At 41.2% G+C, this 27,928-nt stretch overlaps 1 protein-coding gene across 7 annotated transcripts; it reads left to right on the top strand.

The window, feature by feature from the left end:
* The first annotated feature begins 298 nt into the window (after positions 1-298).
* Positions 299-27,886, top strand: MEIOB (meiosis specific with OB-fold). 7 transcript variants are annotated; one of them, XM_038540782.1, is made up of 14 exons: positions 299-379; positions 2,724-2,800; positions 4,423-4,480; positions 6,495-6,626; positions 8,370-8,442; positions 10,830-11,025; positions 13,075-13,175; positions 14,046-14,098; positions 14,198-14,293; positions 18,668-18,769; positions 19,550-19,703; positions 22,361-22,544; positions 23,834-23,920; positions 27,495-27,886. In XM_038540782.1, exons 2-14 carry the CDS (start codon positions 2,732-2,734, stop codon positions 27,603-27,605), a joined length of 1,416 nt encoding a protein of 471 aa, XP_038396710.1. In that variant the 5' UTR covers positions 299-379; positions 2,724-2,731; the 3' UTR covers positions 27,606-27,886. The 7 variants fall into 7 exon arrangements, 6 of the variants coding, with proteins under 6 accessions (XP_038396710.1, XP_038396708.1, XP_038396709.1 ...); XM_038540778.1 differs by lacking the exons at positions 299-379; positions 27,495-27,886 and adding exons at positions 924-1,367; positions 26,711-27,485; XM_038540777.1 differs by lacking the exon at positions 299-379 and adding an exon at positions 925-1,367.
* The last annotated feature ends 42 nt before the right edge of the window (positions 27,887-27,928 follow it).

Below are 27,928 nucleotides of genomic sequence, written 5' to 3' on the forward strand. Positions count from 1 at the left end.
ATGCGCTCTGCGCGGAGGACCCCTCGTTCTCTGGTCTCCCCGAGGCTTGCCAGTCAGCTGCGGGACCGCAGGGAGACCGCAGGGGCGGAGCCAGAGCCAGGAGTGGGCGGGCCGGGGGCGGAGCCAGAGCCAGGGATAGGCGGGGCCGGCGTGTGGGCGTGGCAAGAGCGCGGCGAAGGGCGGGGTCAAGCATGGGCGGGGCGAAGGTCGGAGTGGAGAGCCGAGCGCAGGGCAGTGCGGGGGCGGAGTCAGAGGGAGAGGCAGGGCGTGGCTAGGGGCGTGGCCTGCGCTAACGGTCGCGCGGTGGGCTGCGGGCGGAGCGCGCTGTGGAGAGGCGGCGGAGCGCGGGCCGGGGCAGGCGCGAGGAGCCGCGGCTGAGGTGAAGGCCTGCCCGGGGCGGCGGGATCTGCGAGGCGCGGCCGCGCGCGGGGGCCTCGGCGCTGCGCTGCGCGGGCCGCGTTGAAGCTCCAGTCACGCGGCTGCCCCTTCCGTTGCTTCCGTTTTGGGGCGCCGCCTCCCGCAGGGGGCTCGTCCCCGGGGCGGCGGGGGGCACGCGCCTCAGAGCGCGCTGTGCGGTGGGGAGGGCCCGGCGGGGCGGGTGCGCGCGGTGTCCCCCGGTCCCCGCGCTCCGGGCTCCCCCGCGGGCCTCCGTCCGCCCCGTCCGGTGGGCTCGGGGCGGGGTGCCCGGCGGAGCTGCCCGGCCGCCCTAGGGGAGCCTAAAGCCGGCCGGGGGGCAGGCTCTGGGCCGCTCTCGAGTCCGCCCTCTGTTCTTTTTTTGTTTTCAAGATTTTATTTATTTATTCATGAGGGACACGGAGAGAGGGCGCAGGCTCCTCACAGGGAGCCCGCCGCGGGACTCGATCCCGGGACCCGGGGTCACGCCCGCGGCTGAAGGCGGCGCTCAACCCCTGAGGCACCGGGCTGCCCTCCTCTGTTCTTCTTAAATGATTTTATTTTTAGAAATCATCATTCTTTCATTGAGAGACTTTGCTTCTTTAAAAGAAAAAAAAAAAAGAAAAAAGAAAGTAGTGTCTTCTGTCAGCGAGAGCCCCAGGGCGGCCCGCGGGGTGGGAGGGTCCGCGTCCCCCCCTCCCCCCTTTCCCCGGAGCCTCCGTGTGCTGAAGGAATGGTGGAAACTGAGCAGCCGCACTGACGAGTGTCGCGGCGCTGAAACCGCTGACAGGGACGGTACTCAGGACCGGCCGCCGTTCCACGTTTTACTAGCGTTCATTCCATGTTGAGGGCTTTTTATGCACAAGCTCGCATTGAACACGGTCAAGAAGTCTCTCAGGCCCCACCTCTGCTCTCGCCTAGAGACGGGGTTGAAATCCCTGCCTCTCCCCACACGCAGTGTAACCAGATTGAAGGTATTTGCGGGAGAGTTTTGTTGTATTTCTTTCTTCTTTTAAAAGATTTTATTTATTCATGAGACACAGAGAGAGAGAGGCAGAGACACAGGCAGAGGGAGAAGCAGGCTCCATGCAGGACGCCCGACACGGGACTCGATCCCAGGACCTCGGGGTCATGACCTGAGCCGAAGGCAGATGCACAACCGCTGAGCCATCCAGACGTCCCTTGCTGGCTTGCTTGCTTTTCTTTCTTTTCCTTTCCTTCTTTCCCTCTTTTCATCCATTTGGGAGAGAGGAGACAGAGACAGTAGGCATGCCCTCCAGCAGGAGGAGGAGGAGCAGAGGGAGTGGGACAGAGAGAACCCCCAAGCCGACTCCCCACTGAGCACAGAGCCCCTCTCTAAGTTCTTATCTTGTGACCCCCTAGACCATGACCGGAGCTGAAACCAAGAGTGGACACTCAACCAATCCAACCCGGCACCCTGAATTTTGCTGTATTTCTAAAAGTAGGCTTTATGGTAACAAATATTTAAATCTGCAAATGTCCCATTCAATCATCTCTCATCTGAAACTCTAAATTTGGGACACCTCGGTGGCTCAGCGGTTTGTTTAGTGCCTGCCTTTGGCACTGGGGCGTGATCCTAGAGTCCCAGGATCGAGTCCCACATCGGGCTCCCTGCATGGAGCCTGCTTCTCTCTCTGCCTATGTCTCTGCCTCTCTCTCTCTCTCTCTCTCTCTGTGTGTGTGTGTGTGTCTCATGAATAAATAAATAAAATCTTTTAAAAAACTCAAAAAAACCCCTCACATTCTGTGTTTCACTGAAACTAACATTCATTACCTAGGATGTCTCTTGCATTCAGAAATATTAAAATGTAAAAAAATTTGCTCAGTTACACATTTTTTGAAAGTGGAAGTTAAAAATTGAAACCGAACTGTATCATTCAAAACTGTAAAATGACATTTTGAAACATGTTTTTTACAGATTTGATCTGTACTAACTTACATTTCACTGTTATAATAAAAACGTTCCCTAAAGAATGAGTAACATATCCAATGCTTTCCTAGATAACTTTTTAAAAGATTTTATTTTATTTTTATTTATTTGTTTGAGAGAGAGTACATTCATGCACAGAGGAGAGGGGCAGTGGGAGAGGGAGAAAGAGTCCCAAACAGGCTCTGCATCCACGGAAGAGCCCCACATGGGGCTTGACTCCACAGCCCTGAGATCATGACTGAACCAAAACCAAAAGTCTGACTCAACCAACTGCACCATCCAGGCACCCTCCCAGATGACTTGTTTTAATCTTGGAATTTTTCATGGGTTATTTCAGTTATTTAATTTATGCATCCAACTTATATTTTCTAAAATGTAGATAAAAGAATGGCAAACTCCTTTGCATCAAAGACCTTCACTGCACTTTCAGATCTGCATCCAAATATGGCTAATCTGGTAGGTTTGTTTTTTTTTTTAATTTTTTTTCTGGTAGGTTTTAATGATATAGTTTGATTACCAAATTTATGTGGTAATATTAAATACATTAACATTATTGGTTCATTTGACACATACCTATATAATTGATGAGTATATAGATACTCATTCCATCAATACAATTGTTGATATTAGATAACCCGTACTTCTTCAATTTTATGCCAGGTAATGAAAATTAGTCTCTCTTTTGTCTATAGTTGGATATTGTAGATATGACCAGCAATTGTTCAAAATGATCAAAAGCTTAATTGTATTATTTTAATTAAATATTTAATAACAGATTAAATTTATCATTGTAAAGTTTTGCTCGGCACTTTGTATTCTCTAATCAAATTATACTTAAGTTAGAGACTTAAATACTTGTCACTGTGCTCCTTTTATGACATAAAGGTATACAAAAGATGTATTTGTGAAATATGCAAAAATTCATTTTTTACTGAAGGTTTGTAGGGGAATTCAATCATTTCAAATATGCCAAGACTGTTATTTAGTCAAACAAAATCTAGGTGGAATCATCTTATGAGATGAAGCATTTAACCTAAAGCAATCACATCCCCTTCTTTCCTTGCCCTAAGCGGTCTGTTGTTTGGCATTTCCAAATCAGATTTCTTAAAATGGGATACGTTTACATGTAACCTTATAGTGCAATTAGAGTTTATTAATGTTAAAAATAGGGAGCCCAAGTTCTTCTGATGTAGGCTCAGAAAAAAAAGAAAGATAATCTATTTGTTAATTTCCTCTTCAGTTAGAACGCTTTGCTCAATATTTAGTTGTGTTTTTCCAACAAAATTTGTGAGATCTGCATGCATATGGAATTTAAGAAATAACAGCAGTGTATCTAAATGTAGTAAGATTAGTTAAAGCTGAGCTAGAATGTGGTGGTCTTAAAAACTTGAACATATTTTAAATGTAACACATTATTGCAAGGTTAAAATCACTTGCTAGCATTAATAATATGTTTAGGTTTATCCTTTCAGGAAAACATAGTTATATTTGTTTCTTAAAGTACTTTTAAATATTCAGGTTTTGTCTAGGAGTGCTAAAGAGAACATTAAAATGTTAAGATGTTACTATATTTAGGATTTAAGATCTAGGACTTTAGAGCTTAGATTTATTAGCAGCAATGTACAAGTTTTGTTACAATCAAATTTATTTTACTGTTTAGCATGTTCATATTAAGGAGCTAAGCAATTTTATGTGGATTGTTAGAAAGTCCTATATTAAAGAAAGCTTTGAAGACTGGCAAATTAAATTGCATGTACATATGCTTTGAATGAATTCAGTAAGAACTGATAGCATAGGGCAGTTACTGTGCTCCACCTAGTGATTAAAAATAAAATAGAAACATGCTAAGTATTAAATGATTATATTTGTAATAGCAGTTAACTGTCTTATTACTTTGTACTATTCTTTGTGGAATTGAACATTTATGAAGTTTTTAGATGTTTGGAGTAAATATATTTAAATGGCTCCTAGTCAAAAATGTTTATTAGAGTCAGTAAAATATAACAAGTCCATGAAATTAAATTTACCATCTACATCTGTGTTTAATATTGGTCTTCTATAACCCTTTTGTTTTTCAGAAAATAATTGGTATAGTTATTGGGAAAACAGATGTCAAAGGCTTTCCAGACAGAAAAAGCTGAGTTCTATTTAATTCTTTGTTTCGTTTTTCATCAAGTGTGGCTTATGACTACAACAAAGTGTATTTAAGTGATTAAATTTCTCATGCCTGTTTAACTCCTTAAGAGCAGTGCCCATTGCTATATTGTATGGTACTCAGTTTAAGGCCATATGTGTGAGGACATTAAAATCATTTTTAATAATATGTAAGGCTGTGTGGCCATAGTAATGGCCATGTTAATGATCATATTAATGATCACTTTCAGCCTAAGAGACATAAATACATGGATAAATCTAAGAAAGAAAATGTTAAGGAACAGGAGTTTTGAGCAGGGTTGTGTCCTGATAGAGTAGCAAAGAGGGAGAGAGGTATGGCAGCAGTATCTATGCATTTACTCAACCAGGCAATCCAGCAAAAAAAATTGATCTTTCATATGTGGAAAATACAGTTAACTCTGGTTTTAGTGGCTCTTATTGAGTTGTTTGAACTCTATAAAAGTTTAAGGACTATGGAGACATAATCCAAGACTAAAATTAGATTTTAAAAATCAACCTTATTTTTTTAAAGATTTTTTTTATTTATTCATGAAAGACACAGAGAGAGGAAGAGACACAGGTAGAGGGAGGAGAAGCAGGCTCCATGGTGGAGCCTGATGTGGGATTCGATCCTGGAACTCCAGCTGGAACTCCAGGATCATGTCCTGAGCTGAAGGCAAATGCCCAACTGCTGAGCCACCCAGGCGTCCCTAAAAATCAACTTTAAAACCAAGTTTTCTAACATCTGAGTCAATACACAATGATATGATGTAAAATGCCAAAACTGGCACAGTACTACTATTAGTTTTTAAACCATTAGCATTGCTTATGAGAAGTTACAGAATAAGCACTTCTGTGGAGCTTGAAGGAGTCAGTGCTCTAGTCAGCCAGACAATAATTTCAGCAGAAGACATTAATTTTATTTGAATCACCTGAGTACTTGCGGCTCTGGTTTTCCCTCTTGGTGTAGTGATGGTACCTTTATTTTAACTTCATGTAATATTCTATTATCATGTTTGATGTAAATACTTGCTTATGGCTTAACTTTACTTCATTATGATTAATTAGATCAGAATTATCATTTGAATGGTTTGAGAAAGGCTGTGTTTCTGTTTTCTAAGCTCTACTTAGGAAAATGTCAGTATTTATATATTTGCTAAATCACAACAATGAAATACAATTTTTATCTCACAGACCATGGAGGTAAAGGATGATTCCCATGGTGTTGGAGTACTTTTTATGAATATATATACAGAACTCTTTTTTTGGAGAAGATACGCTGACTTTAAAAAAATATTACACACATATTACTATATTTTCATAAAACATTCAAGCAGTACAGAAGGTCATAGAAAAATGAAATTTTTTTTTCAAAATTTAATTTCAAGTAGCCAACATAAAGTACATACTTAGTTTCAGGTATAGTGTTCAATGACCTATCAGTTGTATATAACACCCATTGCTCAATTCAACTCCCAGCTCTTCCCAGCCTAGTCCCCTTCCCAGAGGTAAATGCTAATAAGAGTTTGGTAGATATCTGTAATTTATATATGTATATTAAGTTGTTACTTTTTTAATTAGCAAAAAACAGTAAGGAAATTTTATTTTGGGAAAAATATACCTGTTGACCCCTAGTGGAGCCATTTACTAGCACACATTTATTTGTTTTGAAATAATTTAGATCTGAATCATGACTTCGCTTGAAACAATAACAGTAAGAGAAAAATTAAGAATCTAAGCTAAAATCTGTATGGTTCAAGCCAACATGTCATTTCCCTCCAAATACACAGATAACTGGGGAAAGGGAACAGAGGGATTAATAGTGAGGTATCTACTTTTGTAGCTTTGAGATTCATTAAAGCATAGCTTATTTTAGAATTTGTATTGGAAATATTATTTTTACCATGTGTTTGAGTATGTTTGTCATAATAATCATATTTGTTCAAACCTAAGATAAGTTTTTCATTTGAAACACGAAAGCATTGGTTTCCCTTAGATATTGGATCAGAGAGGTACACTTTCAGTTTTACGATTCGGGACTCACCAACCCATTTTGTAAATGCAACATCCTGGGGCAGCGAAGGTTACATCAGGTCACTTTCTGACAGCTTTAGAGTTGGAGAGTGTGGTAAGTTGGCATTGGTTCTTGAACCATTTCTATTATAGTGTTATTCCTGTGATATATTTGTGGAAACCACATTGAGGGAGTCAAAATAAGACACAATTCATAATTCTTATGAAACTTGTCAGAAAAAAGTCAGGCATTAGGAGCATAACACAGGCAGTCAGCATTTTATTACTTGAAACATATAAATGTGATAGTCACATATTTTTACTAGGTGGATTTCTAATCTTTGGTTTATTTCATATTTTAGTTTGCATCAATTCCTGTTGTTGCTATAACCATTTATCTTTCAGTAAGCATAATAAGACTATTAAATAGCTTTTGATAAAAGAAAATATTTGAATTTTTAATAGGATTTTTGAAAGCTTTACTTTCAAAATACCAGATCTTTGGCATCCTTTACCCATCCCAGGATCCTTCTGATAGAACAGCGTCATATAATAAAAAAACAAGGACTTTGAAAACGGATAGATTTGGATTCAGATCCTACTTCCAATATTTGTTTACATCCTGGCTTTGAGAAAATTGCTTAACCTTGTTGTGCCTCAATTGTGAATGAGTACCCTACAGATTCTGTGAGTGTTAAAGGAGGTAGTATACCTGGTATAAAGTATAGAATGCTGTTGTTCAGTAGATGGCAGTGCTAGCTTCATATTGGAAACAAGAAAGCACGATACCAGCTCTCTTTCGTGGTAGAAAAAAGAAGGGAAAGAGTAATGCACATAATTAAACTACTCTCCAGTGCTGCACAATTGGGCAGGCTATGACCTGTCCCTGTCACTTGTACCTGGTCATATACTTATTGCCTCATGTTATGAACTTGCAGGGTTGTTTGTAGTGTCTAACTGAACAATAAAGTACTTGAACATATGGATTGTAAAGGCAGAAAACTTTATCAACTCCACAGGGCCCAGTACAGTCAGAAACATTCCTTGGATGAATGCCAGCCGGTAGTTCTATGGAGCTAAAGATACATTTTGTTTTGTTTTGTTTTTACATTTTGGTATTAAACTATAGGTTAATGGTTGTGAGGATGAATGAGGTAAAAGTTCTTAAAAGCTTAAGGTCAAAAATAATTATAAATCTAAATAGGATCATAGTGTGGTGGAGTGAAAAGATTATAGATTTTTGAATCAGAATGACTGTAAGTCTAGAGGTACTGGTTTCTAGATATAAAACCTCCAGAAAGTTATTTAACCTCTGTAAGCTTCAATTTCTTCATTTGTAGAAAGGGATCATGGAGTGGTTGTGTGGGGAATCAGCAAAACAGACACAAAAAGGTCTAACAAGACCATAAGGAAACAAAATCCCTAAAATGTTGAGTCATAAGCTGATAAGTTGTGGAACTGAAATCAGGAGCTGGACTGTACATGGCCTTTCTGCCCAGTAGCTCTTATTTCCTAGGGCAACTGTGAATTGGATGAAGTTCAGTTAAAATATATGTTTTATGGAAGGGCAAGTTGTAACCAGATCAGTGGTTCAGTGTAATTAATCAATAAAGCAATATTAATGCAAGTCATACATTGGGATTTAAACACAAAGCATAAGAAATGTCATCTGGGATCAAATCGATGATCATACCCCAGGATTCCATGCCTCAGTCATATAAGGAGAGGACTCTGAAGGGTATGCTACACTGATTCAGGAATTAGAAATAACATTGTAATGTTCATTGTGATGCACACTTGTTTTTATGTATCTAGTTACTTTTTTTGTAATAGCATCATATTTCTCCTTCTGTTGCAGTGACAATTGAAAATCCTCTGATCCAAAGAAAGGAATTAGAAAGAGAGGAAAAATTCAGCCCTGCAACTCCTGGGTAAACGATCCAGCACAGAGTCAATAGCCTTTGTGCTAGAGTAACCACCACTGTTGTGTCTGTGTGTCACATTAGCAGAGAGCATACTGAGGGCATATGCTTCCATTTGAAAATTAGGAATTTAATTCTTCCTTACAGTATTTACCTTTGATTATGAAATAATTTACCTTGATACAGGATTACATGAAAACATGGCTGTTTTAGTACTTTTATTCTCATTCTTAGATTTAGAAAAATTTAACTCTGGTTATATTAAGGCTGAACAACGATAAAGAAATAAATCTTCACCTGTGGGGTTGTCCAAGAAAAAAAAATCCTGGAAGTCCTATAGATGTATCATATCAAGGTATAACTTTGCCTACACGCCTTCCTATTTTAGTTCAGGTTCACTGGAGGGAGAGCCTGGAGGAGGATTTTTGTGCAAGTGGTTTGTTGAGGGAGAGCTCTCGGGAGCAGCCTGTAAAGGAAGGATTGGGGACAGCAGAGACGCAGGTTCGGCAGGAGCCCCCAACTCTGCTTCCTGGCCCCAGAGGGAGCTCTGGAGCATGAGTGGCACTGCCCCCCCGAAGGTAGGGGACTGGGCTTTTGTGGCCTGGATTCACAAGTTCTTGGCTGCATCCATTCCCCACCACTGGCGTATCTGCTTGAGAGCAGCTCTCCAGAGCAAGGTGACATTGCTAAAGGGCAGAGTGGGGCACAGCAATCTCCACTACATATACACCTGCAACCATTTTGAACCCTTCCCACCTACTGTTCCGACCTCATACCAGACCCCAAGTCTCACTTCTGTGCAGCCACACAGATTCCTTTCCACTCTGAACACCCTGAGCTCATTCTGTAGTATGGGCTTTTGCACACTCACTTCCCTCTGCACAGAACAGTCTCTTCCCATCTGCTTTGAATGTTTGCTCCTTCTCTTCATTGATGTGTCAGCTTTAATGTCACCTCCTTAGGTCTTCTCCATTTACTCTGTGTATAGTGGCCCTTCCAGTCCATCACTAGGACTTCACTCTGTGCTGTTATCCTCATAACCCATTCTCTGAGATTATTTGATTAACTGTTGTGTGTGTCCCTCTCACACATGTGAACTCCATGAGATCAGAGGTCTTGTCTGTCTTCTTCACCCCCGTATTCCCTGTACCTAGACTAGGGCCTGGCACATTCTAGCTCTCAGTACATATTGATGGAATGAAAGAAGTGGGGGGAGATTAAGGGGCGAAGAGTGTTCTTGGCAGAGGGAACAAACATGAAACCTCCTGGCCTTTTCCAGAACAGTTGACAGTAGGTTGAACCATATGAAACTGTTGATGTTTGACTATTTTTTGCTAAAACTGCCACTTACCTATTCTAGTAGTCTAATATGGTTGGGCTGGCTATAGGGCAGGGGCAGGGGAGCAGTGGAAAGAAAAGCTTGAGAGAGAAGCAGAGACACTTCTCAGACAGCTTTGCCTGGTATACCAACTTCATTCTTGGCTGACAGCTAGCCCAGAAGATCTTTGAGCTGGGAAATAGTATATTCATATTTGTGGTTTAGGAAGATCATTTCGGCAACCTGAGGGGGAAGGAAGCTTAGGAGACAAGGCTGTAATTTGGATGAGAAGTGATGAAGGAAACACCTAAGGAAGCAGCAGGGGGAGGCGCAGGAGGATGGCTGGAGTTAAAGGGCTGGAAAGAGGCTTCATGAGGGGACTTGGGAGTTGACTGGCTGGAGGGCAGAGAGCACCTTGATTAGAGTTCAGTATGTAGATATTGGGCATCTACTCCACAGAGAGCATCACAGAAGGGAGTCAAGCACCATCTGATGCAGGCAGTTCAGCCAGTATTGCGGAGACAGAAATGACGGGACACCTGCCACCCTGACATTTTAGAATGCTTTTATACCCCAATTTTGTAGAGAAGAAAACTGAAGCTCAGAGTTTGGGGCATGGTCAGTAACTAGTATGCTTAAATTCGGGCACAAATTAGTCCTCAAATACATGTTATTCCCATGTTAGTCCCCTAATACATGTTAGACAAAAAAATATTTCACAACATTTTCAATGTTTCTCAGAGTAAAAATATAAATTTTCTTAAGAAAGTCTAAATCAGGGATGCCTGGCTGGCTCAGTGGTTGAGCATCTGCCTGTGGCTCAGGGCATGATCCTGGGGTCCTGGGATCAAGAAACAGGCTCCTCACAGGTAGCCTGTTCTCCCTCTGACTATATCTCTGCCTCTCTCTCTTTCTGTGTCTTGAATGAATGAATGAATGAATGAATGAATAAATAAATAAATAAAAGATTTAGTTCACCCACTAAATCACAACCAAAAAGATAATTTAATGTGAACCTGGAAGTATTTTTCCATTAGAAAGTCACTCGATATTAACTGTTTGTGTTTTTGCAATTTAGTAACTGTAAACTATTGCTCAGTGAGAATCACTCCATGGTAAAAGTTTGTTCCAGTTACGAAGTGGACACCAAGCTCCTTGCTTTGATATACTTACCTGTTAAAGAATCCCGTGATTTTTATTCATTGGGTGACATTATTGCAAATGGATACAGTCTGGATGGGAGGATTATTAATGTGCTTGCAGCTGTGAGATCGGTAAGTTAAAGTGTCAACAAAGCCAACCTCTGGCAGGCAGTAGTCTGTCACTTCACTTGTGTTTGGAAAAGTGATAACCAGCTGGAGTAAATTTTCTTAGTCCATAGTAACTTGAATTGAGAAAATCGTGGCACTTCTCATCAATGTCAGAGGAGCAGTTTATCTGTAAATGAGTAGCAAAATAAAGTAGAATTTGAATGTTAAATGAGGCACATCCCTAAATGATCTACTATGAGAGTTTTGCATACTTTGGTGAAACAAAGACACGAATGGAAAGGGTAAATTCATGGACTTGAAGATTTGCATGAAGTTTCTTGAGGGGGCATAAGTTGGAGGACTCACGGAATCCACTCATGTGTGTGCTCATAGGTGTTCTGGGATGTGGGGGGGGTGTACATACCCACCATGTGACCGGCGTGACCTCGTACAGGCATAGTGGGGTGCTGGGGAGCCTCTCAGGGACCTGCACACCAGTACCTCCCTCTTACGCAGTTGCAGCAGCAAAATTCAAATTCTGTTGGACAAGACTGGTCGGTCACTTGGCAGACATTCGGAGGTAGATCTCAAAAGTGCAGTTTCACACACAAAGAAGTACATGGAGAAAATTAAAGGTGTAAGATTAAAGTTCACAACATGGGGAGTAATGATAGTCAGAGACCACATATACATACATGGAATGTTTAAGTAATCACTCATGGCTTTTCCACATTAAACAATGGTGTTGACTTTCCCCTTTGACAGGCCTATGATGGTGGAGGCCGTGACTGCTTTATTGTCCACCCCAGTGCCCACCACACAGTGAGCACGCAAGATAATTCAGGACAGAGGAATAAACTCCCTAGGTGACAGTCTTGAAAAACTGGAGAAATCACTTTCTGGACAATTTAGGCTCAATCTTACAAAAAGGCAGGATATTATCTTGATTTCCCTGTAATTCAACACAATGCCATTATATTATAACATCGTAAGAATTTTTTTTCATTGTAAGAATTTTTTAAAACTCACTATGAGTATAAGCAAAAGCCTGTGACCGCTTTTTCCACTAAGCCCTCCATGAGTCGGCACTCTCTTTTGTAGGAGGACATTACTTCTTTTGTGTGTGTCTTTCTTCTACTATTTTACTTCTCTCTCTCTTACGTTTCCTTTTCTTTACATTTTTGTCTAGTCCTTTCTTCCTTATCACCTCCTCTCTCTCTTCACTTTAGACTCCTTCTCGTAGATTCCTCTTGTGTGCTGTGATGTGGTGGACCTCTGTCATACTCTGGCTGTCCTCTCCTCCGACTTTCCTTCTAGGTCATGTTCTTCAGCTGGCAGCTGCAAGTCTTTCTTCAGCTCTTTCCTCTGGAGCTCAGCTCTGTTGGAGATGCAGGGGTGACAGTAGCGAAGGGCAGCCAGCTGATAGTCCATGCCCGGGCCACTGCTATGTGCTGTCAGAGGGGCCTGCTCTTCCCTTGGAGGACTCACTGGGGAGACACAAGGGTCCCCGAGTTTACCTCCGCTCCCATGATCCCTTACCCCAGTGTGAGTCAAGCCAGACAGTGTATGAAAGCACCCTCCCAAGCCTCCCTCATCTATTCTTCACTACTTTGTCCCCAAGGAGGCAGCACAGAAGCCTGTGCCAGCAAGGTGGTGCTGGGGCCTAGGAAGACAGTTCATTGGTCACATACACTCCATGCCAGGCTCTGCACTAAGCTGTAGGCATCACAGATGATGAAAATAGACTTTCCATCTTCAGTGAGTCCACCTAGATGCCACTCAGAGGCTTATGGTGGAGCTTTGTGACATGTTGAATGACGCCACAGTCTTAACATAAAGCACATATTTCTGTATCTCTCTTCAATCAAACTTGTTTAACTTACAGCTTTAGCTAAATACACCTAGTTTAGAAATAGAAGAAGGTTTTACAATAATCAAATATGTATTAGTGATTCTTGCTATTTTGATATTTTTAATTTGCCGTTTAAGAGGTGAACATTTAAGTCCATCAACAAACATTTAAGTACCTCTGCAACTATAGGTGAAGAATAATGATTTCCTTCAATTTCAAAGGTTGGAGAACCAAAATACTTTACAACTGCAGACCGGAGGAAAGGTCAGATGTGTGAGGTGAAGCTCTATGATGAGACGGAGTCTTCTTTTGCAATGATATGGTAACCTCCCACATCTGGTCCAAACTGTGATATCTCTTCTATTGGCACAAAGACAGAATGTTTTCATTTTATGAAAAAGATGGTGGATTTCATAATAGGGGAGGAATAATGATTGAGGAGAAATAATTATTAAAAAGGAAACTTTGCTCTTATACATTGAATGTTAGAGTCTGTGCTATAAGATTACCTTAAAATGAAGTCTTTAGACAGCACGGGATTATTTGGATGGACTGCACTGTGATTGGTTCATTCTTGTCCTCTGCTTTAGAACAGTCAGTGATCTATTAGGTCCCACTGGTAATGAAGCAGCCAGATTTTCTGTGATTGCTTGGATGGTGCCCTAGAATCAGGCCATGGGAAGATGGTAGAAAAGCAAGTGTTGTCCCTGGCTGCAGGCTGAAGCACCCAGGGTATAACATGGCATTGTTCAGACTCTGGATGCCTGGGCACCAAAGAAAACACTTGATTTGAAGCAGACTTTCAACCCATCAAGTCCCCTGAACAGTTTATCCAGTGTGAGGCCCTCTCTTAATGCTCTGACAAAGTGGCTGTAAAGGCTTCAGATTGGTAGTCACTCAGCTCTGCTAGCCTTGAACAACCTACGTAGTGGGGAAAGAAGGACCTGATGAGGCAGACGTTGTTAAAGATGAACAGTGTCTAAGGAATGACTTATCACACCAACATGAAATGCCCTGTGAAAATAGACAGTGGATCCTGCAAAATGCAGAAGCTGACATCCTTAACTCGTACTTGTGATAACTTGGGGAATTAACTCCGGCCATTAAGACATTTTGTTTTTGGTAAATAATGTGGTCATTGTCAGTTTTTTTTAAGGTATTCAAATTTTTACTTCTTTTTAAAAATTTGCAGTTGGGATAATGAATCTATCCTGGTTGCACAGAGCTGGGTGCCACGAGACACAGGTATACTGAAATGATACTGAAATGATTGTGTTCATTCTTTGTAGTTGTTTGTACATTAATTGTAAAATAATTGTAAAATGACTTTTTCCCCCTAAACAGTAATATTTGCCTCAGATGTAAGAATAAGTTTTGACAAATTTCGGAACTGCATGACAGCAACTGTAATCTCAAAAACCATTATTACGACTAATCCAGGTAAAAGGCCATCTGAAATGTTGTCTCCCTTTATTTTTAAAAAATTTTTTTAAAGATTTTATTTATTCATGAGAGACACAGAGTGAGAGAGAGAGGCAGAGACACAGGCAGAGGGAGAAGCAGGCTCCATGCTGGGAGCCCGACGTGGGACTCGATCCCGGGTCTCCAGGATCACAACCTGGGCCGAAGGTGGTGCTAAACCACTGAGCCACCCGGGTTGCCCCATGTTGTCTCCCTTTAGAAACTACCATGTTACACATTTCAGTGTTTGTACAGTGTATTTAAGAATGAAAACAAAGGGCACCTAGGTGGCTCAGTTGGTTGGGTATCTGACTCTTGTTTTCAGCTTGGGTCATGATCTCTGGGTTGTGGGATTAGCCCCAGTGAGGCTCAGGCTCAGTGAGTCTGCTTAGGATTCTCTTCTTCACCCTCTGCCCCTCCCCCATCACTCATGGGTGCATGTGTGCACACTCTAAAAAAAAAAAAAGAATGAAAACAAAGCTTGGACTTCATTTGAATTAAAAGTGAAAGTTGTTTTACATTTTGTAAAACATTTACATGCTTTACATTTACATTTCTTGAACTTACAGTGAGCTACATCTTTGATGTCCGTACTAAAGAAATGTGAAAAACCAGACTCATTTTTAAAGTATCATCCCTTGTGATGATTTTGGAGAGATCAATGTAATTGATTGGATTACCTTAATTATTGACTATTTTAAAAATGAATTCAGTTTTACTATATTCAAATAACTTAGTACCAGAACACTGAGAACATACACATAGTATCATTAGTTCATAACATAATAAAATGCCCAGAAGGCCCACTGGGTGGTTGTTGAAAGGAGTTATAGCTTATTCCAGCATGCAGTCTTGGAAACAGGGTCTGGGAAGACCTGAGGGATTGGTGTCCTTAAGTATCCTTACGGTGTTTTGTAGTGCAGATAGAGAGATGAGCCCTGCACGTGCAAGAGTCCAGAGTTCCAGAGATGGAATGGTCCTTCCCAACCTCAGGAAGTTGGAACTATAATAGTGGGTCATTCCAGACGATAGCTCCCTCTGCTGGTCTCTGACAAAGCATCAACAGTGACAGAATTACAAAGCAAATTAAGGTCTTTGACCAAACCATTATCGGAATTTTTAAAAGTAGCATTTCTATGAGATATGACCTAAAATGACAAGACTCTGTGTTCTACATACGTGCACCAGAGCTTGCGCATCCATCCAGCAACACTATGTCCCTGAAAGTGGGATCATGGAAGGTGACATGACGTTGCACATGCTCTGTACAGGGCATTGTCCCTGGGTCCAGTGACAAAACACAAATATCTCTGCCCACATGAGCTTCACATTCTAGCAGGAGAGACATGTATGATAAACAATAAAACTAACACATCAGTAGATTATTAAATATTTAAGAAGAAGATAGAGAGTCCAGATGGCATGGTGTATGGAGCAGGTTGCACTCTACAGAGGGTGGTCAGGTAGGCCTCCTTGGGGAGGTGACATTTGAGCAAAGACGGGATGGGGCAGTGAGGGAGTCAACCGTAGGAAAGAGCAGCAGGATCTTAGTACTGGAATGGCTAGTGCAAAGGCGCAGAGGTTGGCATGTGCCTGCATGAGGGTAGAACAGCCAGGAGGCCAGTGTGGCTGGAGCCGACGGAGCATAGGCAGGAGGAGTCGAGGCCCAAGAAGAAGGCTGGGTATCAAGAAGACTATTCTAAGCTAATGAAAGAATGTTGGCTTTTACTCTGTAGCAAAGTAGGGCAGAGTTGTGCCATATTCTAAGTACTGAAAGGATCGGTCTAGTTGCTTTGCTGTAAATTGATGGTGACACAACCATGATCTAGTCTCAACATTTAGGATGAAAGTACCACTCTTCCTTTTTTTTTTTTTTTTTGAGGGCCATACTATGGTTTATCATTTTATTTTATTTTATTTTTTTCAAGATTTTATTCATTTATTCGGGAGAGACACAGACTGAGAGAGAGAGGCAGGGACACAGGCAGAGGGAGAAGCAGGCTCCCTGTGGGGAGCCTGATGTGGGGCTCCATCCCAGGACCCCAGGAACTGGGGCAGCTGGTCTGAGCCAAAGGCAAGCACCCAACCACTGAGCCACCCAGGCGTCCCTATGGCTTATCATTTTAAATAACTTAATAACTGTATTAGTATTATATAGAGTAATGTGAATAATTTAAAATTTTCCATCCTCTGAGGTAGATAAGGCCTGGGAAAATTTCTAAAAGACAGTTGGATTTGTCTGTTGGAAAAAGTTATCAAGCTTGATAGGACAATTATATCAATAACTCAAGGCTAAATTAATGAGACACATATTCAGTGGATGTTGTATGCTTGGTTCTAAACACAGACTGAAAGGTGAAATATCAAAGTGTTTGAGCAATGCCAACAGCGTTACAATAAATGCCTCTTCTCAGACAAGGGAGAGTACTTACAAGGGCCGTGAATTTTATTTTTTTAAGTTTTTAAAAAGACTTTATTTATTTATTCGTGAGAGACAGAGAGAGAGAGAGAGAGAGGCAGAGACACAGGCAGAGAGAGAAGCAGGCTCCATGCAGGGAACCGGATGTAGGACTTGATTCCCGGTCCCCGGTCCCCAGGATCACACCCTGGGCTGCAGGTGGCGCTAAACCGCTGCGCCACCGGGGCTGCCCAGGGCTGTGAATTCTAATGTACTTCTTTAAATCAGCCTGTTTGTAACTTCCTGGGCTACACACCCAGCACATACAAACTAAAAATGTCTAATGGCTTAAGCTTTCATCCTAGCTTTCCTTAGGGCTTTCTCAACCCTGAGAGTATCTATCAGACAATCCCCAACAACCTTGCTGTCAGGAAGGATCTTTATAGCGGAGCCTGTGGAAAGCCCAGGGCTTTGATTTCTGCAGCCTCATTCCAGCACCTGCTTCTGTCTGGGGTGCAACAATTCTGTTAGTGTTCAAAAACATCCATCCATTCATTCATTCACTCATCAATTTACAAATATCTGTTGAATACCTTTTTTTGCTGAGTAGTGAGATAACATAAGTTCTTTCTGAGGGCACCTGGGTGGCTCAGTGGTTGAACCTCTTCAGCTCAGACCAGCTGCCCCAGCTCTTGGGGTCCTGGGATCGAGCCCCATATCAGGCTCCCCACAGGGAGCCTGCTTCTCCCTCTGCCTGTGTCTCTGCCTCTCATGAACAAATAAATCTTAAAAAAAATAAGCCCTTTCTGGAACAAGGCAGGACACAATGGGTATATAGATGGTCAGGTGAGTGGAAGGACAGTTGCTTATATTGGATACTAAAATGGCAGAGCTGAAGAGGCAGACCTCTGCTTGCAGGGGGTTCAGTCTAGTTATGCGAAAGAATAGTGGTTAGACTCAGGGTTGAATGGGAGTGAGGAAGAAGCACCTGCCTCTGCCCCAGGGGTCCAAGCAATCAGCACATCAGGGTGGGCAAGGGAAGGCTAGAGGCCATCCAGTGTTGGAGGCTGGGGCCTTGAGGTTGAACGGTTTCAGAGTCCCATGGGAGCCCTTTTTCAAAATCTCATCCTTGCCTTTGGGCATACCATCTGACAGTTCCTGAGAACGCTCGCATCCCAAGCAGCAAGGCTTTCGAACACATTAAACAAATTTTTTTTTCTGCTAGAAAAGAAATAAATATAAAATTCAGAAAATACATAAAAGCAAAAAAGGAAAATGAGCACCTATAATCTCATCATCTTATAAGAGAATCATTTCTTGGATGTAGACTCTTCCAGATAACTTTGCATACCCATGTGTATATATGTGTATTTTTTTAATTGAAAGGAAATTGTACCACATAGTTTTATGAGCTGCTTTTTAACAATATCTGGTGTACATCTCTACATTTAGTAGACTGCTACATCACACTGCTTGATGGGTGCATAACATTCTATTTGTTTTTATATGACTTCATTTTTACTGTTAAAAATAATATTGGATCATTCATGATTATTTAAAAAGTAATCAGTGACACCTGGGTGGCTTAGTCAGTTAAGTGTTGGCACAGGTCTTGATCTCAGAGTCATGAGATCAAGCCCTGCTTCAGGCTCCATGCTTAGTATGCAGTCTGCTTGAGATTCTCTCTCTAAATAAATAAAAAAAAATCTTGGGGCACCTGGGTGGCTCAGTCAGTTGAGCAGCTGACTCAAGATTTCAGCTCAGGTCATGATCTCATATTCCTGGGATGGAGCCCCATGTCAGGCTCTGCACTCAGCAGGAGTCTGCTTGGGGTTCTCTCTCTCCCTCTCCCTCTGCCCCTCCCCCTATGTATGTGTGTTGCCTCTCTCAAATAAACCTTAAAAAAATAAGAAGTAATCAGTTGTTTTTCACATTTTATGCATTTTTTATTTAAGATACCCCAGAAGCTAATATTCTATTGAATTTTATAAGAGAAAATAAAGAAACAAGTCCCCTGGATGATGAAATCGACAGTTATTTGAAAGAATCCATAGATTGTAAGTCACATTCAAATAGTATTTGACATTTTGAAAGGCCAAAAGATAATAGTTTTATTTTACATAGTAAAAGATAAAATATTCTTATTCTGTGACTGCTATATTTCTACTTTTTAAAATGTTATTTAAAACTTTTGGAAATTTGGGGGCACCTGGGTGGCTTAGTTGGTTGGGTGTCAACTCTTGGATTTGGGTTGGGTTGGGATCTCAGGGTCATGGGATTGGGCCCCATGTCGGGGGCTCCATACTTAGTGCAGAGTTGGCCTAGATTCTCTGCTTCTCCCTCTGGATGCTCTCTCTCTTTATCTGGAAAAATAAATAAATAAATAAATAATATTTAAACTTTTAGAGATTTCTATAACCTTTTGACAATTTGATGGGATTTTTAAAAAGTGAACTGACTACCCTTTTCTTATTGATTTTAAAGAATTATTTATATATTCTGGATATGAGTTCTTTGTCTCCTTTAAAGATTACTAGCATCTTCCATGCTGAGGCTTGCCTTCCCACTCTTTTAATGGCATCTTCTGATGACCAGAAAGTTTACATTGACATCAATGAATTAAATTTCTCATTCTTTCCCCTTTTTTTACTTATTATTTTTGCTTTTCTGTCCATTTCTAGAATCAGTTTTAATATAGCAAATGTAATAATTTTTCCATTACTTAACTGAAGCTATTATGTGTTCTCATTTGAACTTTGTAGTTTTTCTATTTGGATATAATCCTTTGGAATTCTTAGAATATATAGAGAGCTGTAATAACTTCTTTTTATTTTTAGTAAATACAATAGTTGATGTCTATACAGTTAAGCAATTAAAGGCAAAAGCTTCAAAGAATGAAGGAAAAACTGACACTTTCTACGGCATTCTTTATGCTTACATTTCTATGCTGAACATTGATGATGACACCACAACAGTAGTTCGACATCGATGGTAAGCAGCTGGTTTTGTCAGCAAATTTATTTTTTTAAAGATTTTATTTATATATTCATGAGACACACACACACACACACACACACACACACACACAGAGAATGGCAGAGACACAGGCAGAGAGAGAAGCAGCCTCCATGCAGGGAGTCCAATGTGGGACTTGATCCCAGGACTCCAGGATCATGCCCTGGGCCAAAGACAGAAGCTAAACCACTGAGCCACCCAGGGATCCCAGCAAACTTATTCTTGTAAGAAATAAAGAACATAGAAAAATAAAGTTACATACCATGCTGTAGAAAAAAAAAAGAAATAAAGAACAACTATTGTTAATACATTTTAAGCTCTACAAAAATTAAAGCTATTCTTTGACATAATAATGGTTATATATTTGAAAGAAATGTATAAATAAGCCATGCTGAAGTTTCCAAGGCAACCTATGTAGATTCAAAGGTTATAATTGCCTTTTAAAGTAAAATTTGATTTGCTATGTTTCTTCAATCTTAAAATATAAAGATAAAATGGTGCCAGAAACTTTTTAAAAAATTATTTTATTTATTTGAGAGAGAGAGAGAGCATGAGCGGGGGGAGGGGGAGGCAGAGGGAGAAGCAAAATCCCCTCTGAGCAGGGAGCCCAGTGTGGGGCTGAGTTCCAGGACCCTGAGATCACGACCCAAGCTGAATGCAGACATTTAACTGACAGAGCCATCTGGGTTCCCCTGCTGCCAGCACTTTTAACTGAGTTGACAAACTGTTGTTTTATGATATGTTAGAATATTATTTTGGTTGCCATGTCCTATAGCAATACAAGGGACACCATTTTTAAAAAATTATTTTCAGCTGCATGGTAAATATGATTTACAACATCTCCTAGGTCAAAGTTAGTATCTACTTGTAAAAAAAAGTAAACTGCAGTGATTTAATATTAATGGAAAGATGCTTGGGGAAAAGCATCTAAATGTTACTATGAAAGTCTACGGAAAAAAAAAAAAGTCTACGAATTTTTGTAATTGAAAATTTTATTGAGGGTGCTGGGTAGCTCAGTCAGTCATCCAACTCTGGATTTCAGGTCTTAATCCAGGGTTGTGATTTCAAGCCCCATGTTAGGCTCTATACTGAGCATAGAGCCTACTTAAAAAAAAGAAAAAACATTATTGAAATAGTTCTAGATTCACATGGAGTTACAAAAAATAATATGGAGAGAACCCACATACACTTTATATGCTTTTCCCAATGGTAACTTTTTATGAAACTATAGTGTTACATCTTAGCCAGCCTGGATACTGACATTAATTCAATCAGGCGATTGTATTCAAATTTTACCACATTGACATGCAGTCCTGTGTGTGTGTGTTTGTGTGCGCGCGTGTGCATGAAGTTCTGGATATGATTTTATCACATGTGCAGGTTTGTGTATCTATCACCATAGTCAAGATACTAACTTACGGATTTGGAAACATTTTGTGATTTGGTATTAAATTGAAAAAACCAATGTGGAGGCTGCTGTATAAGTCAAGTGTTTACTTTTTGAAAAACATTTTTTAAAAACTTTTGAAATTTTTATTATCTGATTTTTTTCCTACATCTTTAATATTGATATCTGAGGAAAAGTATCTGAAATTTACCTCAAAAGTGATCTGTGCCTAGACAAGAAAGCACACACACTATGGTGTGAAAGCACCATATCACACCCTCTATTTGAGAAATTTGAGTTAGTGTTTCTGTCCACATTGGCTAAAGTAAGACCTGCCTCAAAACATGGAATAGCGGGATGCCTGGATGGCTCAGCGGTTGGGTGTCTGCCTTGGGCTTGGGGTGTGACCCCGGAGTCCTGGGATCGAGTCCCACATCGGGCTCCCCTCAGGGAGCCTGCTTCCCCCTCTGCCTGTGTCTCTGCCTCTCTCTGTCTGTGTCTCTCATGAATAAATCAATAAATAATCTTAAAAAAATATGGAATAGCATGTGATCACCACTTAAAGAGAGGAGTGTGTCACTAACAGCACTAATAGCATTTTGGGTGTGAACTTGACTAACCCTAGGATTTTTCTGTCCTGCAGAGGCCTAGTACAGAGCATCAAGTGAGCATTTCTGGAACTCAGGCTTTCTAGACACAAAACAGGATTCCTCCCTCAGAACGCTGATCCTAGGATACTAGGTAGACATACCCTCAATAGAAAGGAATAGGACAGGGGCAGCCCCAGTGGCGCAGCAGTTTAGCGCACTGCCTGCAGCCCAGGATGTGATCCTGGAGACCGGGTATCGAGTCCCACATCAGGCTCCTTGCATGGAGCCTGCTTCTCCCTCTGCCTGTGTCTCTGCCTCTCTCTCTGTGTGTGTTTCTCATGAATAAATAAATAAATTAATCTTAAAAAAGAAAGGAATAGGACAGGATAGGATGGAGGCAGGGCTGAGGTGGCAGTTCTGTGGCTGTCTGGAGGTGAAGGAAAGGGGCCCTAGCAGGGGAAAGGTGGGAGGCAAGGCAGTGGAGATGGGCTTGATTGCACATTGTGCTGTTCCTTGTTTTGTATGTCTGTCCAGTGTACCACGCGGAGCATTTTGAAATTACTCTGATTTAGATTTTTAAGGGAGCAGGATTCTTCTGTTAGAGATCAGGTTGGTCATTTAGGACCTTTACATTTTATCCTTGTCTTTTTTTTCAGCTCAGGCTGTGGTTACATTGTAAATGAAAGATCCAGCACTTGTACTGCTTGCAACAAAGATTCTTTGGAATTTAAATCTGTTTTTCTCAGCTTCCACTTGTTAATTGACCTCACTGACCACACCGGTACCCTCCATGCCTGCAGTCTCACAGGAGGGGTTGCTGAAGAAACTTTAGGCTGCACGGTAAGTAGCAGAAAGGAAATAATTCCAAGTTGAATTCTCTTTTCTCCAGGTATAGGTTATTTCAGTGAACAGTTGATAGAAATTAAGTCATTAATAAAGAGGTCTGGGGGTGGGAATAAAGCTTGATTTAAACACACATTGCTTTAATGGACGAATAATTGCATGATCACGTGTGTTCAAATCACAGCTGATATTGCTGTTGGGTACAGAGGCAGAGGCTGTTGGCAGTGGGGGAGAAAGAAGGCACTTTTTTTTAAAAGATTTATTTATTTATTCACGAGAGACACATACTGAGAGAGAGGCAGAGACACAGGCACAGGGAGAAGCAGGCTCCTCACAGGGAGCCTGATGTGGGACTCGATCCCTGATCCTGGGATCACAACCTGAGCCGAAGGCAGGCATCCAACTGCTGAGTCACCCAGGCATCCCAAGAAGACACTTTTTAAAAAAATTTTTATTTATTTATGATAGTCACAGAGAGAGAGAGAGGTGCAGAGACACAGGCAGAGGGAGAAGCAGGCTCCATGCAGCGGGAGCCCGATGTGGGATTCGATCCCGGGTCTCCAGGATCGCGCCCTGGGCCAAAGGCAGGCGCCAAACCGCTGCGCCACCCAGGGATCCCGAAGACACTTTTTATAGTCCAGTAACTGTGGGTACAACAGCACACTGGAGGGACACCTGGGTGGCTCAGTGGTTGAGTGTCTGCCTTTGACTCAGGGCGTGATCCTGGGGTCCTGGGATCGAGTCCCCCATTGGGCTTCCTGCATGGAGCCTGCTTCTCCCTCTGCCTGTGTCTGCCTCTCTCTCTCTCTCTCTCTGTGTCTTTCATGAATAAATAAATAAAATCTTAAAAAACAACAGCAGCAGCACTGGAGATAGTGATCAGTTGAGGTAGAGGGAGGGTTTGGTGGTATTCCACCAACTAGCTGAAGGAAGTCACCAGAGTCAGAACACACGTGTTGCCCTCCTCCACCAGGACAGCAGCACTTAGTCATGTGTGCATGATAGGCACCTGGTGTTTCCCCTTAGCGCCAGCACCTGTAGTTTACCATGAGCCCTCAGCCCCGCTTGGTTTCTATTTTGTGAAGGGGAGTTTTCTGGGCTGAGGCACCTGACTGCCCTCAGACATTCAGTTTACGGAGGCTTTCTGACCTTATCTCCTCCTTTAAGAGAATTGAGCTGTAATTACTATAAATAAAATTCCCTTCGAGTGCACAAAGTCAAGTTTCACATTATTGTTGAGTTATTTATATGGACTTTGGAAATATCTGCTTGATTGTTTTAACCAGGTAAATGAGTTTCTTGCAATGACGGATGAACAGAAAACAGCATTGAAGTGGCAATTTCTTCTGGAAAGAAGCAAAATTTATTTAAAAGTTAGTGCATTTTATAGTACTATGTCATTCTATATATTCAAGTAATAAAAAAATCCTAGAGTCTGACCTAATAAATTAGGGCATTTGTTATTTTTAACAATAACAAATAACAATTTACAATAATTTTAACAATTCCCAGATATGCAGAAGGATTTGGTTAATGTGGAAACAATGCAAGTAATCGGGTGGGTTTTTTGTTTTTGTTTTTGTTTGGTGTAGAATAAAAGGATTCCACCTGACACCAGAGGACTAGACCAACAGCAGTGCCTGGCTGACTCAGTCGGTAGAGCATGTGACTCTTGATCTTGAGGTCATGAGTTTGAGTCCCACGTCCAATGTAGAGATTACTTAAAATCTTGGGGAAAAAACAAAGAAGTAGATCAACAAAGATTATATCTGTTTTATTAAGTCCAAGGCAGGGCCCTGGGCTGTAGGGTCAAAGCTGATATCCCTGTCCCCTTGCCGGGTGACAGTAGTATCAGATGGCACAGTCACATGCCACGTGCTTGGATGCAGGGGAGAGACGGGAGAGTCAGAATCCCAGCTCCACTACTCCTCAGCCTCTGTGACCCGCTAGAACTCTGTGATCCTACAACTCTAGTTGGAGCAGCGCTAGCAACCCTTCAGTGTGGGAGGATCATAGAATCTTAATACTTAAGGGGAAAAAGGGGGAGACAAACTCCTTTTGTTTTGCAAGTTCAGAAAATGGGACCAAGAAATGTTGCTGCTTGTGTCAGGTCACAGATGAGATAGGGCTATAGACTGCATCATCTCTCTCCTTCTATCAGTCTCAAATGTTTTCTCCTTTACACACTTAAAAGTTTTCCAGCTCTTGTTGAAGAGAGTTATGTCTGTCAGTATTTCTGCATTAGAACATGACGTTGAGAATAATTTAAAACCTGTCCATGAGCCCACATGCCATTAACAGTCAGCAATGATATCACGTCACATCCCACAGCCTCTAGAAAACCACAGTGTGTTCTATGCATGAGAGTGAGAAAGGCAAACAGCATCTTAGTATAAAATCATGAAAATAGTTGTGATCTCATAGGTACTCTGAAATAGTCTTGGGTAACACTGCACCTGCTTTAGTTCAGCCTCAGAAGCAGGTGTGCCCATTGCCCATGGCTTCTTTACTTGGGGCCTTATGTGCATCCCAGTAGGTTGCAGACATGGAGTTACCTATGGCCTCGCAGATATTTCTAGCACATTGGTTCGAGGCCTCTTTGTTAGTAGGCTGAAGGGGGGAAATTGCAGTAATATACTGGATCTTTTCCACCATTAGCATGGATCCATCTACTTACTGTCTGCCCCTAAATCAGAGTATACTCAGATCTTTGACCAACTTTGTTTTCCCTCCAAACCAGAGGTTCCAGTTGTTAATGAGTTCGACCAATTTGAATTCATGGCAAGTTATTTATAGTTTTCCTAACTAGATCTAAACATAAAAAAATTGGGACGCCTGGGGCTCAGTTGGTTGAGCATCTGCCTTTGGCTCAGGGCGTGATCCTGGAGTTCTGGGATTGAGTCCCACATCCAGTTCCCAGCAGGGAGCCTTCTTCTCCCTCTGTCTGTGTCTCTGGCTCTCTCTGTATGTCTCTCATAAATAAATAAATAAATAAACAAACAAACAAACAAATAAATAACATAAACATAACAAAAATTGCTGTCAAAAAAGAGACATTGTAGCTTTCCAAAGGACATGTTTAAAAGGTATTTAAATCAGATTTAACAGATTTTAAGCAGATACAAAACAATTCTATCACAAAATGTAGTAAAGATCATGAGAATCTAACAATTTGAATTATTTTAAATCAGTTAAAATATAACATGTAATTTAAAAAGTAAGAACTTGGGACGCCTGGATGGCTCAGCGGTTGAGCACCTGCCTTTAATCTGGGGCATGATCCTGGAGTCGCAGGATTGAGTCCCACATCGGGCTCCCTGCATGGAGCCTGCTTCTTCCTCTGCTTATGTCTCTGCCTCTCTCTCTGTGTCTCTCATGAGTAAATAAATAGAATCTTTTTTTTAAAATAAATAAAATCTTTAAAAAAAGAACTTACATTGTTCTGCTAATATGACAAAAACAAAGTATCGCTATAGAGACAGGTCATTTTATATATTTAGCATATTACAATTAAAAACAATGGCTACTTAAAAGGGTTCAGTTGGAGGGATTTCAAAGCAAGGTGTTTTAATGTCTTTTTTTAAAGATTGGTTTATTAAAGAGAGTGAGAGAGCATGAGTTGGGGGAGAGACTGAGGGAAGAATCTGAGGCAGACTCCCTGCTGAGTAGAGCCCAATGGAGCTTGATTCCAGGATTCTGAGATCATGACCTGAGCCGAAACCAAGAGTCTAAAAAAAAAAAAAAAAAGAAACCAAGAGTCTGAAACACTCAACTGACTGAGCCACCCAGGTGCCCTGGTATTTTCATGTTTTAGAATACATGGTGATAGCAACACAAGTCCTTGTAAGTCTGATATAGTATCAAAGAATGATTTCCAAAAAGGATTAAACCATGACTCTCATACAAAAATAAAATGGATACGCCAAAGATTTAATTCATTAATCAATGAAGAAACTAGGAAATGGTTCTTAAAAAATGATTTCAAAGAGGAATTCAAAGACTGGGCGCAGAGGCTGAAGTCACCAGTGCAAAATTGGGGTGATCCATAGAGGGCAAAACCCAACGTTTCCTCAGGGTGGAGCTGACCACATCCTCATAGGGACAGAATTCCTTTGGATTTCCTGGAGCATGACTGCCATTTGCAACACTACTGTTTTCTACAGCAGACTGTTGAAAATAGCTCAGCCAGGCCAGGAAAGGTGCTGAGCCCTACAGAATGAAGCCACCAGACTGTGGGAGAGCGTGCCACTGAAAGACACCCACCTACCCTCATTGCCCACCTCACCCTTCCCAGTGTTTCCTGATACTAGGCTGTTTTCCTGCTAGTCTTTGGAATTAGCATGGCCAGCAGACCTACCCTTCCAGTCTATGTTAAATAAAATGTTGGTAAGAGTGCTTTGTTAAATATAAAAAATAAGACATTGTTATTAATAAACTGCATCATCACATCCCCATAGCCTAACAGACAGGTTACTACCACAGGTTAGCTGTGTCACAGCTGCTAAGTGAACACACTTTATTTTATATATTTATTTAAGTCATCTCTACACCCAACATGGGGCTCAAACTCACAACCAAGAGATTGAGAGTGGTATGCTTTTCCAATGGAGCCAGCCAGGCGCCCCTTGAACACATTTTAAACCCTTCTTTTGTAGGTGTTGGATTTGAAAATCCAACTTCCCTACCAAAGAGAAATATGAGAAAAATAACATAGATTTTCACAAAATCGCTGTCAGGAGCCAGATCTGTGATTTCTCTCCCAAACTCCTACCAAGGTGAACTCTCTTCAGTCTTACAGCTGTCACTGTGGTTTATGCTTACACTGCAGAACAGCTCATTGTACTTGTTTACTGCTTTCTCTGTTGTGGTCGATGGTTTTCAACTTTATAAACATGGTGATTTTTAAAGTTAACTCTCTCTCTCTCTCTCTCTCTCTCCTCCCTACAGTTTTTTTTATCACACAGAGCAAGGGGCGGATTGAGAATTAGTGTGCTCTCATGTAAACTCGCAGACCCTATTGAGGCAAGTAGGAACTTGTCTGGAGGAGGAAATATTTAAAACAAAATACTTTAAACTCTGGACAAGAATATGAGTTTCAACTCTCTTGAAAGTGGAAAATGAGTTTGAAAATTATGGATAAAATTGTATTTTGTTCAAACATGGTAAAAATGTTTCTATAAGTTGCTATTATGTTTCCTTCTGGAGTTGATTAGGGGATAAGTCTTAAAATCTCTCATCTGACCCAGCTCCTTTCTTGGAAGGCCTTTTCTACTGACTTGGCCCATTCCCCCCCCAACTTGGAAAATGTTTGCATGAATTAATAAACAAGTTTAATCTTCCCCAGAGATATCAGTGATTTAAGTCCCTTTCCCCACTGTCTT

Source organism: Canis lupus, chromosome 6 (assembly GCF_011100685.1).
Source record: "Canis lupus familiaris isolate Mischka breed German Shepherd chromosome 6, alternate assembly UU_Cfam_GSD_1.0, whole genome shotgun sequence".
Taxonomy (NCBI): Eukaryota; Metazoa; Chordata; class Mammalia; order Carnivora; family Canidae; genus Canis; species Canis lupus.

Excerpts from the sequence above, each read along its gene's own strand:
- MEIOB (XM_038540777.1), top strand. The coding sequence starts at position 1,235 with ATGTTGAGGGCTTTTTATGCACAAGCTCGCATTGAACACGGTCAAGAA. Across the intron at positions 1,368-2,723 it reads GCAGTGTAACCAGATTGAAG|ATAAAAGAATGGCAAACTCC; the intron begins GTATTTGCGGGA and ends TCTAAAATGTAG. Across the intron at positions 13,176-14,045 it reads TCTTCTTTTGCAATGATATG|TTGGGATAATGAATCTATCC; the intron begins GTAACCTCCCAC and ends AAAAATTTGCAG.